The sequence below is a fragment of the Convolutriloba macropyga genome, chromosome 6 (genome assembly GCF_964194025.1).
Source record: "Convolutriloba macropyga chromosome 6, txConMacr16.3, whole genome shotgun sequence".
Lineage (NCBI taxonomy): Eukaryota > Metazoa > Xenacoelomorpha > Acoela > Convolutidae > Convolutriloba > Convolutriloba macropyga.
The window spans coordinates 8,789,125-8,804,168 of NC_134473.1; the positions used below are offsets into that span (position 1 = coordinate 8,789,125).

Genomic DNA, 15,044 nt, shown 5'->3' on the forward strand with positions numbered 1-15,044 from the left:
TTGATAATTTTGATGGGTAAATGGAGTGGGGGGGTAATTTTGGGTGGTAAAATGACGCAAGAGGAGGGCGGTAATGGGGGAAAGGAACCAGATTACGATAAAAATATGGGATCTTTTCCGTTTCTGCCCCCAGTTACAGAGCACATGCCGCTACATAGTAAATCATCATGTATAAATACGGCACGTGCGTCAGTGGGGTGCAAAATAATATGCGCCCACTAAGCTGAGGGCACAAACGGAAAAGATCCAAAATATGAATAGGAAAAGCGAGAGCAAATTGGCACCACGAAACCTAAAGATAGCAGAGTAATAATGACTGACCTTTAGCAGTCTGTTGTTCGAGATGTTTCTTCAGTCTCCTCTGCACCTCTCTGTCCATCCACTCCAACATTCCCTTATTAAGCTCCTCCACCACCTGTCTCAACAGATTCAGGTGTTCCTCAGGCAACTTGCTCTCCCCACTCACCCCACAGTCCCAGGAAGTGGGAGAGATAGTCCACGTGGTCACAGTACCTATCAAGGTTGCAGTATTTGACTCTCCGTTAAATATAGAAAAGCCAAAACATCGCATATAGTAAAATTACATAGTTTGCATCGAGAAAAAAACGAGACAAAAAGACGAGATCAATGAAAGATGCTTTAACTTCGCTGCTAAAAAATATTGTATAAATTTGAAAAACAATATTGTTTTTAAAAAGACTACTACTGTTTAATGACGAGGAACAACAAAAACATAATCAGTATATAGTCAGACAATGACCACCATGTAGATTGCTGAGATCTCCTGATTAAAAAGACGACTAAGATCGAAGTAAAAGGCTATTAAAAAATAAGAACCTTAATTTAAAATCTATGCGTATTTTCAATTCAAACTCTAAAAATACCCGGCAGATTGCTGCAAAATAGCCGCCCTTGATTCCCATAACCCCGATTTGTATAGAAAGAACAAAAAACCTTAAAAAGGTGATTTTTGTACTATATTTTGAAATTTTGATGACATTTGATAGTTTTTAAATACATTCGTATCTCAATGAGAGAAGTCAGGTGTTAATATCAATACCGAAAAGCAGAGATGATAAATAATATTTAGCAGAACAAGTGGGCATCTAAAACTGTCCTTTATGGGTTTATCCCGCTTCCATTTTGATTTCCTTTTTCGATACCGAATCTGTTAATTTTAGCCCGCTTTGCTGAGCAGCTCCTTTTCGAAACCACTTTGAACTTTAGCATGGAGAAGAGTTACACTATAGTTACACTAAGTCCTGAATTACAAGTTCTGAGTTATACTAGTCACAACAAAATTAAACGAAATGTCGAGAAAGCGGCAAAATGAGCTAAAGCAAAACAAGTTTTTGTTCGACGATGTAAAAAAAAAAGTTGGATAGCAGGCCATGTCCGAATTACAATCCATAACATTCAATATGACCAATAAGAGACTATGAGTCCAATTGCGGGACAAATCTCGATGGTTATAAAGCAAATGATTGTACATACAGGAAAAGGAAGCAATAGAAATCTCAAACTAAAGCAGCAACAACTTTCATTCCGCTTCTTTTAGGAAATAAGCACCGTCATTATATCCAATGACAGCAGATATATTACCCGTCACAAAACATATGCACGAGCTTTGAAGGAAACCAATGAAGACAGGTTTGTTTAAAAAACAAACAAGAAGAAATGTCGTTTAAAAAAACATGAGAAATGCGAATTAAACAAATGTCTTTGAAGCAGTGGTGTGGGTAATTAAAATAAAACACATAACACCTTAGCTGCTTTCAACTATAGGCCAATAGAACGCAAATATAGCCACGAATACTTCCTCTTATTGCAACTAAGCACAAAGAGAAAAGAAACAAACACTGGCAACAATTAAAATTTTAAGGAAATAAGTAAGGTCAAATTCAATAAAAACTGTTAATTCTGAACTGAAACCAATGAACACAATTCATTATGCCTAATCATGAGGCCTGATGAGATATGTCATCAATGTGACCGAGGGACAAGTAAAAAAAAACATAAACGACTAACGTCGGGCGAATTGCTCTCAAACGACCCGCCAGCGGTTGCCTTGGTCAATAGCTAGCCACGGTTTATTGAAGCTAGCGCTAGTTCGATTTGACTCTTCATCTTTTAGTTTTCTAGCTTTGTTAGTAAACAAATCAAATAGAAAACTGATATTTAAAAAATTTGCAAAATACTGCAAAATTTAAAAGAAAAGCTTCCAAATTTTGCAGTGAAAATGTTGAAAACTATTTTTATCTCCTGAGTTCCTGAGTTATGTCAATAAACCCATCTGTAAGACTATAAAAAAATTTCGTTGGCCAGTAATGATAGTTAAACTCAGAAAAGGACCAGAACACTCAAAAATTTTGAAAACAATTGCAAATTTTAACTAAATCCTGCCAAAATTCAACACATTAAAATCTTCAAAACCATTTCATTGTCTCAAGAGAATATCCAGTATCACTATTTCAAGCTTTAATTAGTCTTACTGGTCAAAAACATCCATAAACTTGGAACATGAGAATAATTTTTCGTAAATTTAAAAAATTTAAATTTTATCAAAAAAAGTGCTAAAGCTGGAGTCATTTAAAAATTGATAACAATTCCATGAATCTAGAAACTATGCGACACATTTTCATGAAGCCTAGGAGGAGGTCCCCAGGACCCTGGTGCCGGAAAATAAGATAAAAAAGTCAAAGATTCAAAAAACTTGCAAATAATTTTAAAAATTGTTGATCCTAAAATCTTGAAAAAACCTTCCATTACATCTATAAGCTATGCAGTAACCTAAGCTCAAACTCTAGAGGAGGTTATGTGGCTGTTGAGGTTGGAGAAACCAAGAAATTGACATAAAATTTTAAAAAACTTGAAAAAACTAGAAGTTGCAAAAAACTGCTAAATTTTGTGATAAAAGTTGTAACTAATCCATGGCCAACAAACGTTTTTCAGTAACTCATTATCAAACCCCAACGGAGATTTTCAGTTAGGATGAAAAACCTGAATAAATGACAATAATGATAAATATACAGACAATAGCGACAATAAACTGACAATATATTAAAAAATTTGGAAGTTTTGTAAAAAAAAATGCTGAAATTCGTGGAGTTGAAATCTGAAAAACAATTCATTACATTTAGAAAAAATACAGTACCTACTTTTGAGCCCTAGAGGAAGTTTCTCGAGTCTTGAGGCTGGAGAAACCAAAAACCAACAGAAACCTGAAAAAAAATGCAAGTTGTATAAAAAAAAATTGATAAAATTTGTCATATTAAAAAACAGGAGGCTATTCCATGGCAAATAAAATTTTTTCAGTAACTTATTATCAAACCCTTAAGGACGTTTTCTGGTCCCTGGGTCCAGAAAGAAGTGGATAATAAAATATAAATGTCAATAAAAATTGGAAAAATTTGCACGTTTTGTCAAAAAAAAAGGCTAAAATTCGTGATGTTAAAATGTTGAAACCTTTGCACTACCACTAGAAACTATGCAGTAACCTAATATAAAACCCTAGAGGAGGTTTCTTGACAACTAGGGCTGAAAAAACAAAAAAAAATGACAAAAATTTTCAAAAACTTGAAAAAATTTGTGAAAATTAGTATAAAATTGCGTGTTTTTAACGATCGGTTGTTCGTCAGGTCAGTAGCCACGGGAGGCGGGGGGGGGGGGGATGGGGGGTGTACAACGGGGGTCTGATGGAGGGGGTGGGCAACATTGGGGTGGGGGGCAACAGCGCGGTGGGGGGGTTGGTGGGGGCAATGGGGGGGGGTCAACAGTGGGGGTGTCGTCAACCTCTAAGGACCGCCCTTCATAACATAAGTATAAGTTTCCAAAACAATTTGAGTTGAAACAGAGCTGAAAGGCTCTAAGAGCACTTAATGCCCGCTGGGCGCTACCTGTTTATCCCGTTTTTGAGGACGAAAAGTCAAAAGCGTCAGACGAAAAATCGGTCAAGCGAAAAATCGCATAAAAAGACCGACAGGACTAATATAATTGCTACAAACTTCGTTTGAGAGCAATTAATAATTGCTACAAACTTCGTTTGAGAGCAATTAAAAACAAGGGCAAACTAAAAAAAATCTCAAATTGCATTAAAGCAAACATTACGTGAAAAAGCGCTAAATAATGCGAAAAAAAATTTCATTTAATAGAAGCCAAAGAGATTTCTCAGGTGACAAAAACACCAAGGACAATTGAAACTTATAAAAAATGCCTCATTATAAGATGATGATACCTGTCACTATTATGCCAAGGCAACAGGACACCAAAGCAACACATAAGGGCAATCACCAAAAGGGTATGCAAACAGATAAAGTTCAAGTCATAAACACCATTATCTAACAACTGGAGTACCATAATTGTTTAACCAATATTAAACTGAGAAAACAATAACCCCCGTCATTATTGAGCTTATGCATCAGGGCATTAAAATGAACAACATATAAGCGCAAAAACCTGTTATTATTATATGAAAACTAACAGATTCAGAAATATATCATTAACTCTTAACTGAAGCACCTAAAAAGAATCCCAAAATGCCCTCAAAAGATAGCAAATAAAAAACAATAATTATCGACCCTAGGAAGCAAAATATCAAAAAGCACAAACCTCACGTTTTTGTAGTGTTAAAGAAAAAACGGATAGCTATGAACTGAAACAAAAACTAAAAGCAAAAGAAAACCAAACAGATTTCTCGTTAATGATATTACGTGACACAACAGAAAAAGGAAAAATATGGTCAAAAGTGAAAAAAATATTACTCATATTAATTTTTTTGACAAGTAGTGCTTAGGTCAAAACACTGACAAAGTTAACCAATACTATTATTTTCCCTTTGTCTTACAGAAGAGCCGCTGAAATTTCTCATTAATGATAAACAAGTGACAACATATGGAGCGAACTTTGGCTGACATCAAGGAACAAAGAACATAACCGACTAATGTCAGGCGAATTGCTCTCAAATGACCAGCGAGTGGTTGGCTTCGTCAGTAGCTAGCCACGCATTAGTGAAGGATAGCTTTAGCTTAATTGAAGGGGCGTGAGGTGAGCGCAGCGGGGGATTTCGGGGGGGGGGGGGGGGGGGGTGGACGTGGGGCAACAGTGGAGGGGGGTGGATGGCGGGTCGGTGAATGTGAGCGCAGCGGAGGGAGAGGGTCAACGGTGGGGGTGGGGGGGGGTCTTTGGCTGCACGGGGCCCTTACAGCCTGAACGATTGCAGGGGTGGGGAATGGCGCATGGGGGCGGGGGGGGGGGGGGGTGAAGTGAGGTAGGGCTGATTGGAGAGGGAGGGGGGGGACTTCGTTTGAGAGCAATTAATAAATTTGATAAAAACAAAATTTATCGAAAACTCGGTTCTGATTGTTAAATATTATTTGACCATCAGAACGGATTTGTTTGACTAAATAATATCAATCCTATCTTGTATTTTACTTTCCAGTCATACTTGGTATAGCTTTAAAGTATTCTTCTCTCTCTCTCTCTCTCTCTCTCTCTTTACTCTGGTAATCAGTGAGATAAAAGTTCAGGTTTTAGCATTGGGGGCCGTGCACTGCCTACTTATACTCATAGAACAGAGGAGTTGTAGACTAGAGAAGTCGAACTTTAACTAGTCAGGTAAGCCTTAAGATTATTCTTGAGAAAACCATAAGACCTTCTTAGTTTACAAGTTAAAAACTAAGCTCTAGAACACGTCTTATGCAACAAAAACAACGAATAATACGAGGCTAAACTGAAAACAAATCATTAATATTTTTGAAAAAATACAAGCTTGAATTCACAAAAATCAAAAGTTACGAACTGAAACTTTTAGCTACTTTAATTTACATTGCATTTGAACAAAAATGAATTTTTATATAAAGGAGATTAATTTATAAGACAATAAAAAGAATAACAAAAACGCGCGAAATAAAATCCCTGATATTTTTGAATACAAGCAGTTATCAAAACCATCAGCAATTACGTCAAAAACCATTAGCTGCCCATTGACGTCCAAAAATAGTCCGAAAGAGTTCATGCGTTAACGTAATCTTTTTCGCTCCCTTTACTTCTTCAGAGTATCTAAAATCAATACTCCAATTTGACTTCTTAGTCACATAAAAAAGACAGAGCACTAATACAATCCAAATCCTTTGTTTTGTACAAAAAACGCCGCTATAAGAGTTGGGAAGATGAGGAAGGCTATTAACCATAATATCTTTCAAGCTATACAGCACTACAATTATCTAGTTTGGGTTAACTCTATCTAAAGTCAGAAACATTTGCAATTTAGTTTTAAAACGAAGGCAGAAATAAATCATTTTTTGAGTGCGATTAGTCATACATGCTCTAAAATTTTTATCACACGATTGATGTTAAAACCGTAACAGATTGAACAAAAATTACATCATGTACGCAAATACAGCTTCTAGGTGGCAAAAGTCAACAAATCACGCAAATCTTTGATTTCTTGGAGCGTGATCAACGGTCGTAACAAACATGGAGGGATACGAAAAAAAAACAATTTCTACGTTGAGATCAAAAATAAACTGGCTATCACTTTGCGGCTATTGACTATCCGAAAGGGCAAAAAACCAAATGAACCAGAGAACTCACCATAACAATTTCAAATAGAATGCGCTTCAAATAAAAATTAAATATATCAACTTAACGCTGAGGAACAAGACTGAGGAAGAATTCTTTCATTGAACAAAGGAATTTTTAAAGCTTAACTGCTGTACTGATTTCTCGTCATCAGAATATCCACAACCAAAAATGATAATGCCCAGTATTAACTTCTTCATTGAATCAATGTAAGTCGCCATATTTGCTGATTGATTTGCGTGAAGCGCCATATTTAATAATTTTAAATAGTTGACACCTGATGTCTTTGCAACCATTGTCACAGAAGCGGAATGTCTTGTGAATTCCAGGACATTGACTCAAGTGAGGAGCGACAACCAGGACCACAATGTCCTCACACGCAATCATTTCCTCTTGGGACAATTCTTTTCTGAAGTCGACATCATGAACCCAAGTCAAGCGGCGCTTGCAACAGATATGGAAAACGACTGCTTCAAGAGTACGTCCCCACAATGAACCCGTGACAAAAGTGCGCTTCAAAGGAAGCTGCTCTGGAAGTGGGCGATGTGGTTTGGCAGCTGGAGGAGTGGAATCCCAGGGGAATCTGACCACTAGGACGTGTCACCAGGATTTTCAACGGAACCGAGAAAGCCGCTAGGTCTTGCGAACTAAAGACTGCATTAGGTTCTTTAACCAGACCAGCCGCAAAGCCGCAACATGTGTACCCCAAACCCCCGTAAAGTATGGATTAGTTTTTCGGGCCCAGAGGATGTTAATGCCCAGTGCTAACTTCTTCATTGAAACAATGTAAGCCGCAATATTTGCAGATTGATTTGTGTAGAGCGCCATGTTTGCAATGATTGCTAGCAAACAAGACGAAAAAAGTCATGCAAAACGGAAATGAGTTGTAACCTTTGATTTCATGTAATGATGCCAAATAAGGAAACTAAATAATTGAAATTTGCAACTTGAAAAAATTGGAAGAAAAGAGACATGATACTACAAAGAAGGAAGGATAGGCAATGTCGTGATCAAAAACCACAGTGTTTAAAACATAAGTCAATAATTCGTGGTCCCGGAAATAAACACAGGACTAGGGTAACGGCCTAAGAGCGCATCTGATAATATTTCAAAACCAATTCCTCAACAAATTTGTCTTGAAGTTAATCTATACTTTAATACAACAGAAGTTCAATTACCGCATGTGAGCAAACAACGGTTTTCGACTAAAACGAATTGTTCAGATATGTAGATCCGTGGCAAGTTCCCACAATCGGATGAGGAACAATTTACATCATAACCAACTAAAGACGGGCAAATTGCTCTCAAACTACTGACGACAGTGCCCAGCTAAGTCTTAGGGCGGCTAGCTTCAGTTTAATTGAAATGGCGTGTCGTGACTGCAGCGGGTGGACCTGCGGTGGGGTGCTGTAGCCCACTGGGTTACGCGTAGAACGATCTGCAGGGGCATTGTGGGTGAAGCAAAGGGGAGGTGGGACGAGGGGAGATTAAAGCAGAAGGGCGAGCAAGGAGTGGTGGCGGTTAAACTATAACTAAGACCTGCCATGAGTTTATAACTCCGAAGCAGTTTAGGCGAAGCGTATAATACTATTAAGCCGAAAAGCTCTAGGAGCCTTTAATGCCCTCTGGGCGTTATCTGTTTATCCCGTTTTTGAGGAAAAAAAGTCAAATGGGTCAGGCGAAAAATTGATCAAGCGAAAAATTGCATTAAAAAGAACACAGGACTAATATAATTGCCACCAACTTTGTTTGAGAGCAATTAATAACTTAATTAATTCACACAACGTCAAGATTTAGAAATCACGAAAATGCTCTAACATTTTCTTCAATTTAATAGTCCGATCACCGCATGGGGGCAGACAATGAATTTCGAATACCACAAACTCGTACAATTTTCTCATGCCACTTTGAAAGTTCACTAAAAAAGCTTCGCTGCTTTTGATGTTTCGCTTCACTTTCCATTTTGCCGGTACCGAAATGACCAGTACACCCTACGAGTCGCAGATTAGAATAGGAACAATTTATATCACTTGGATGTCACAAAAAGAAATTATCTAAAAATATCGGGAAAAGATTCTAACTTTGGTTATTTTGGATTTTATTTTTGGGAGCTATAAAGCAAGTAACTGCTTGGAAGACATTATAAGTGCCGTTTTCTGTAAAAAATAGGTCTATGTAAACAGGCAAATTAACTGGGGAATAAAAGTTTGTTATTTTCGTCAAAAATTTGACCACTCCATTGATCTTCTCATTGAGGATCGTATCCTACCAGCCGAATTGTTTATCTCAAAAGTTAGCCTAATGAAGCTACAGACAGATATAAAACAATGGGAAACATCCGAAAATTTTAAAATGTTTACTAGTCGCCATAACGCCAGACAGAACAACAGAACAAATCAAATTATTATAAAAAAGAAAACGAAAACGAAGTGGAGTAACAAATCTTTAATCTTGAAAAGCGTTCAAAAATGGAACAAATTGCCCTCTTCAATAAGAACTTTTAACAGCAAAAACTTGCTTTAAAAATGTTTTAACCGAGTTTTTGCTCGATCAACACAGGAAAGTACCCGTTAATAGACAAATAGGAGCCTTCAAATCCTATTTTTACCTATAAAAACGAACAGCCACAATTTGAAGATTACTATATTAATAACAATGCTGATTAATTTATTTAACATTTTAGAGCATGTAGATATCTAACCTTAGGGCTATAGTCTGAGTAATTTACATGTTTCAAAAAAAAATGTATAACCTAAAAACATCTTTTTTTTTCAGAAACCATCCAAAAAATAATTTATAGATGTTTAATTTTATGCCAAGACGCTTAGTGGACTGAGATGCCCATGCAACTCATAAACATAGCCGGAAAATAGCCGCCGTTGACGCGCTTGATACAAATTGTGATTGAAACAAAAAAAAAGAAAAAAAGAATACAAATTGACCAAATTTTTTGTCTTTTTTTTCAGTGTCAAAAAAGTGTTCTATCGGGTTTTATCGGTTTATCTCGTTTTTGATTTTAATCTTCTGACTTTGACAGTATTCGCCACATTGCGTACTTGAATGCGTGGAGTTTAAAATCCATTCAGTTGAAACAGTGAGTGAAGTAAGTAATAAATCAAACGTGAAAATTGTGACCTATGTAAAACGAAAAACGTGATCAAAAGGTAAAGCGAATTAAAAAAGGGAGAGCGCCAAAATAATAGCCGTTGAGATGCTGACGGCAGCTATCAAAAATATTTTAAAAAATTGACATTTGCGTTTCAAGAAACTAAACTTACTAGCATTTATAAAGCAGTTCACCTTTATTCACTCAGAAAAATCCTAACGTTCCTTTTTAAAGAGAAAGATAAGTCGTTTTTGATTTCAAAAACAACTATACATGTAATTCAGTAATAAAATCACCGCGAATGAGCGTAACAAATGACGCCACTTATATATAAATTACTGAAGAGCGGCATGAACGCGTGATGAAAACCGCTGTTTTAACCTTTCCGCCGTGAAAAAAAGTAAACCAAAAACTGATCATGAGACAACGAAACGAAAAGAAAACTGAAATAACCACAATGCAGCTCAGCTCAGTACAATTTCTCAGCTATTAAAAAGATTTTTGGTTGATCAAAAAGATATCTGTTCTGTCGCGCCGTCGTATAAGCAATATGCTGCCCAGTGTCCGGATATAATACTCAATACTAAAATATCCCATTTGGCAAGGTACCCAAAATATACACAATATTTTAACCTTTTAGTTAAAACTATCTGAGCGACTATTTAGCGAACTTTATCATACCTATTCGAGATCTAAAACGTATGTATTTAAACCGCCTAATATATAATAACCACATCAACCATGCCTCAGGTGCCAAAGAGACTTGATTTGACACCACCACACAATGTGATCAAAATAACCAGATTGTCGACAGAACATGCATGTATTATTAACCACTAATTTCCAATGAGACTGTTGAACGTAATGAGAAAAGGGATCTAGTTGGCATGTGCAAACCGAAATTGCCCATTTTGGAATTGGGTAAAATGTGACGTAACCAATTGCGTATCTTGGCATAATAGGCATTTTTCAATTGATGATTTTGGCATTATTTTTCTCACTTTATACTTAAGAGTATTGTCACATTTGGCATTTTGTAAATTGAGTATTTCGCTACATAGCGTATTTTTGCGTTGGGTAAGAAGTACCGCATCCGTCTATGCATCATATTAATACAAACTAACCTGTCCGGTGGAGGTTCATAGGCCAGCGCTCTCTCCAAGTTGACTTTGTTGTAGTGATTGAGAGGGGGAGGTTTCGAAGTGAGCAGGCCAGTAGAGGGGTCGATTCCTAACTTGTTCACAAACCGGTAAGCATGTCTGATCACCTTTCCACCCTAAAATTGAACTTAGTGGCCGAGGGAGGAGAAATACCAATATCATAATTTTTTTATCTTCGAATAAAAAAATAGCCTCTATTATAGCAGAAAGTGTACTTACCAGAAAAATACCGTACAGAAGGATACAAAGAAACTATGGCTTCTTAAAACAATGTTTTGGTAAAGTTAGTCCAATGCTTGTTAAAAATCTCTTAATCTTGGGTCTTACACAAACCGATGCTCTCGTTGAGCTCGCAGAAAGATCGAGATTGAGCAAGCTTTCTAATAGCTTCAGTTTTTCCTTAATCTCGAAAAAGCACTTGAAATCAATAATCCCTCCCTATTCATTGAACAGGTGGAAATATACGGCATAAACGGACAAACACCAAACACTGGAGTTGGCTGAATCAAACTTAAGTAGATATCAAACAATGGCTTTTGTAAAATAGTCAAGCAAACAAATTCAAAGAAAAAACTATGCCAAGTTTTTAAATGGTCAAAGTCAAAAAAGAATAAAACATATTAAATTACCCAAAAACCAAGGGCGAAAAAAGAAAAATTTTAATTGAAAACGAATATAACTTCTAACACATTGGATCAACTTAATTCATATCGCATCTGTTTCTCACAACAATTAAGTAGCATGCCCACATCCAACTTTATATATCAGTGAAAACAAAAAAAAAACAGCAAAAACCTATTCTTTGGCTACTGAATTATGGCTAGTGTTGGTACCACTATTGAACAGAAGCATGAGCCATCAGACCAACAGAAATGAAATCAAAACTATAAAACTTGAAATTAGGTGAAAACTCAAAAATGACAAAAACTGAATATTTTTACAAGTTGGCACTACAATGTTGTTCCACCCCCTCCCCAATTTTTTGAAAGGCAAACCTGAGCAACCTCTAAGCTACCCATGGACCCCACCAGCGCTATTGCATCAGTGTGGCTGTAACTTGGTAAAAGAAGTGTATTTTTCATATATTTTATGTTCACAGCTAAATTTCATTTTTATGTTAATTAATTCTTAGTTATTTGTTTATGATCAATTGATTTTTGTATATAAAAACTTTTAAGTGCAATTTATTTTGATGCCATTTTGTAATTGAACATACTCCTATCTCTCAGAGAGAGGCTACAGGTTCTAGTATCATAACCAATAAGCATTATAGATAGTAACTAAAACTTAAGAGAACAAAGTTCAAGTACCGGGCATCTAAAAATGGGCTTTATGGGTTTATCCCGTTTCTATTTCTGACTTTGATTTTTTTAAAACTGACTCTCTTAATTTTGAATTGCTTTGCTGAGCAGCTGCTGTTTAAAAGGACTTTGAGCAGAACGACAGATAAGTGAAACTAGCCTAGAGAAGTCAAAAAGATTTCACGCAAAATGTCGAAAAAGCCGCAAAATGGGTAAAGCGAAAAAAATTCGACGAAGTAAGAACATAGCCCGGAGAATACCGGAAACGACTCGAATCGTCGTGCATTATAATCTCTAGCCTAACCTTACCGAAATCAGAACATCAAAATAGACAAGAGAAAAAAACAAAAGTAGCCCAACAAACCACATTAAAGTGTTTTGGAAATGCCGATAATTTTTAGGTGCGGGGGGAGCTAGGTGGGGTGGGTGGTTTGGAAATGCCGATAAATTTTTAGGTGCGGGGGAGCTAGGTGGGGTGGGTGGGTAGATAGGTTGGGGAGGTGGGTAGTGCTGGGGTATTTTTTTGGGGGGGGTAGGTGGGGGTAGCTAGGTGAAGGGAGGGGGTAGGGGTAGGTGGGGGGGGGGGGGTAAGTTAGGGGGGGGGGGGTAGGTAGGTAGGTGTTGGGTGGGGGGGGGGGGTAAATAGGTGGTGGGGGGGGGGGTTGTGCGTTGTAGTTTAGATAATTAGGGGTGACTTATATAAGAACTAAAAATCTCAAAACTTCACCTTGAACATTACAAGCAGTTCCTGATTACTATACAAACGAAGCTACTGTTAAAGTCCAATGTTCGAAAACAGAAGTCAACAATCTTAAACGGAGGTAAATGCTCGAACAGAAAGAAGTCAAAATTCAAGTCATGAACAAACTTGCTTTCTGCTTAAAAAAACGTGTAGAATCTCAACACTCCTCTTTGAGTCGTAAAAAAATAGAAGCGCTATAATAGCCGGCTGAGAAGATGAGGGCGGCTATTAAAGATCTATTTGAAAAAATGATAGTTCAGAGTTGTAATGCTGTCACAAATCTTACAGTTCTAACTTATCATCTAAGGGAGGTACAGAAACTTTTGAAAGCATAAGGCGTTGACAAATAAGAACACAATATTTTCAAATGGTTCAATATTTATAATAATTGCTCTGGGATGCTATGCAAACAGTCAAAAAGTTCTAAAAGTGGGTCTAAAAGTGGGTCTAATTAGCCTAATTGTTGTGATAAACTTATTAAATAGTTTAAGATGAGTTATGACCAAACCGATAATGACGTCAATGGACAACCACCTGTTCTCCCGTACATGGATCGCACCCCCTGATGAAGGCAAGTGCAAGCAAAAGAGGTTGCTCGGAACTGAGTCCGCTTGAAGAAAGATCGATGGAAGAAGTCATTCAAAGCGCATTTGTAGCTCAAATGCCAAGTATTATTGCAGGCATTCAAGCAGAATGTCGGAATTCGGTATCAGCAGCCATCAACGATGCAATTGCAAAGTTGAAAGATGAGTTCGCTCAAAAATTAACTGTGCAAGAAGAAAGATGTAACTTGAAGTCCCTATCCGAAGCCGAGCTACTGGAAAGTTACAACAGGCGTGATAACATCAAGATTATTGGACTGCCTGAGGTTATCAAGGATGATGGAAAACCTGAAGCGTACGCGGAGACTATCGAGGAAGTTGTTAAACTTGCGAACAAAATAGAAGTTAACGTGGATGAGCAGGACATTTCAATTGCACACAGGCTACCAAGTTCACAGAGAGGCAAGCGACCAATAATTGTCCGCTTCAACAGGTGAGTTTCGAAAATTGAGATGCTGAAGAAGAAGAAAAGTTTGGAGAATCTCGACGGATACGCCAATGTTAAAGTCTTTGAAGATATTAGTCGTCCCCGTTTAGCATTTTTTAACCTAATGAAGCGCGATAATCGTATTGCAATGGTTTGGACCCGAGAAAGTAACATTTTTTCCAATACTCAAGAATGAAAGATCTATTCAGAAGATAACGGGACTGTACGAAGGTGGTGATGAACTAGGCTATCAATTGCAAGATGTGAAAAACTGTTTTCATTTTCAGCGGCATTTCTCCGGCAGAGAAATGCACGGAGAGGGAACCTAAATCAGTTTTATCTTCATGTGCTAGATCCTATTTATCAATTTCCATACTAACTGTTAATATTCGTTCTTTGAAAAAACACTTAAGTGATTTGGAAGCACTTGTTCATAGTCTTGAGTCTCCACCAAATGTTATATGTCTCACTGAAACTTGGTTGACTGAAAATGATGACATCGATTCCTTATTAGTTCCAGGCTATAATAATTATGCAATTAAGAAGAGGAACACGCTTGGCGGAGGTGTAATGATTCAAATTAAGGATCCAATATTCTTGTTAGAAACACATTCAACAGATATGGATGAGACTCTTTTGGTCTCTCTTCAATACAATAAATATAGATTTAAATTGGCTACTATCTACAATCCACCAAGAACAAATAAATTAAAGTTCGTCGAAAAGCTGGATAAATTTTTGAATGATTTAACTTCCATAAATTGTCCTACCGTTATAACTGGAGATTTTAACATCGACAAGCATGTGAAGAATCAATTACATTCGAATTATCTTTGCACGATATCTGCTAATGATTTTGAGATTGCTAATCTTGAAACTACCAGGGAAACTTCTACCTCCGCAACTTGTCTAGATCATTTTATATATCAAAATTTTGCCAGCCGTGAATTTAGTGTACTAACTCATGAAAACTTTTCAGATCATTATCCCATCCTAATGAAGTGGCCAATTAATGTTGATACTGAACAAAACTATTTGCCATTTAGAGACATAAGTTTTATAAAAGATCAAGAAAAACGGTCGAAATATTTAACTGACTTAGACTGGAACCTAAGGAATCGGTGTCA

The 15,044-nt window shown here is 37.0% G+C and overlaps 3 protein-coding genes across 4 annotated transcripts in view; 2 read left to right on the forward strand and 1 right to left on the reverse strand.

Annotated features, from left to right (window-relative positions):
- Positions 1-15,044, reverse strand: part of LOC142341466 (bromodomain-containing protein 1-like) — a 284,999-nt gene that overhangs the window by 171,299 nt on the left and 98,656 nt on the right. The window contains exons 10-11 of the mRNA XM_075392424.1: positions 10,810-10,961; positions 322-513 (exon numbers count right to left, since the gene is read on the reverse strand). Coding sequence (XP_075248539.1) covers positions 441-513; positions 10,810-10,961 — 225 coding nt within the window. The 3' untranslated portion in view covers positions 322-440. The remainder of the gene's footprint in view (positions 1-321; positions 514-10,809; positions 10,962-15,044) is intronic.
- The window catches only part of LOC142341467 (tetratricopeptide repeat protein 7B-like), a 571,721-nt gene continuing 570,021 nt past the window's right edge, over positions 13,345-15,044 (forward strand). Inside the window, exon 1 of the mRNA XM_075392426.1 lies at positions 13,345-13,370. The gene's annotated coding sequence lies outside the window, so the exon portion shown is untranslated. The remainder of the gene's footprint in view (positions 13,371-15,044) is intronic.
- The window catches only part of LOC142341468 (TAR DNA-binding protein 43-like), a 333,593-nt gene continuing 331,895 nt past the window's right edge, over positions 13,347-15,044 (forward strand). For both annotated transcript variants that reach the window (XM_075392428.1, XM_075392429.1), the window contains exon 1: positions 13,347-13,371. The gene's annotated coding sequence lies outside the window, so the exon portion shown is untranslated. The remainder of the gene's footprint in view (positions 13,372-15,044) is intronic.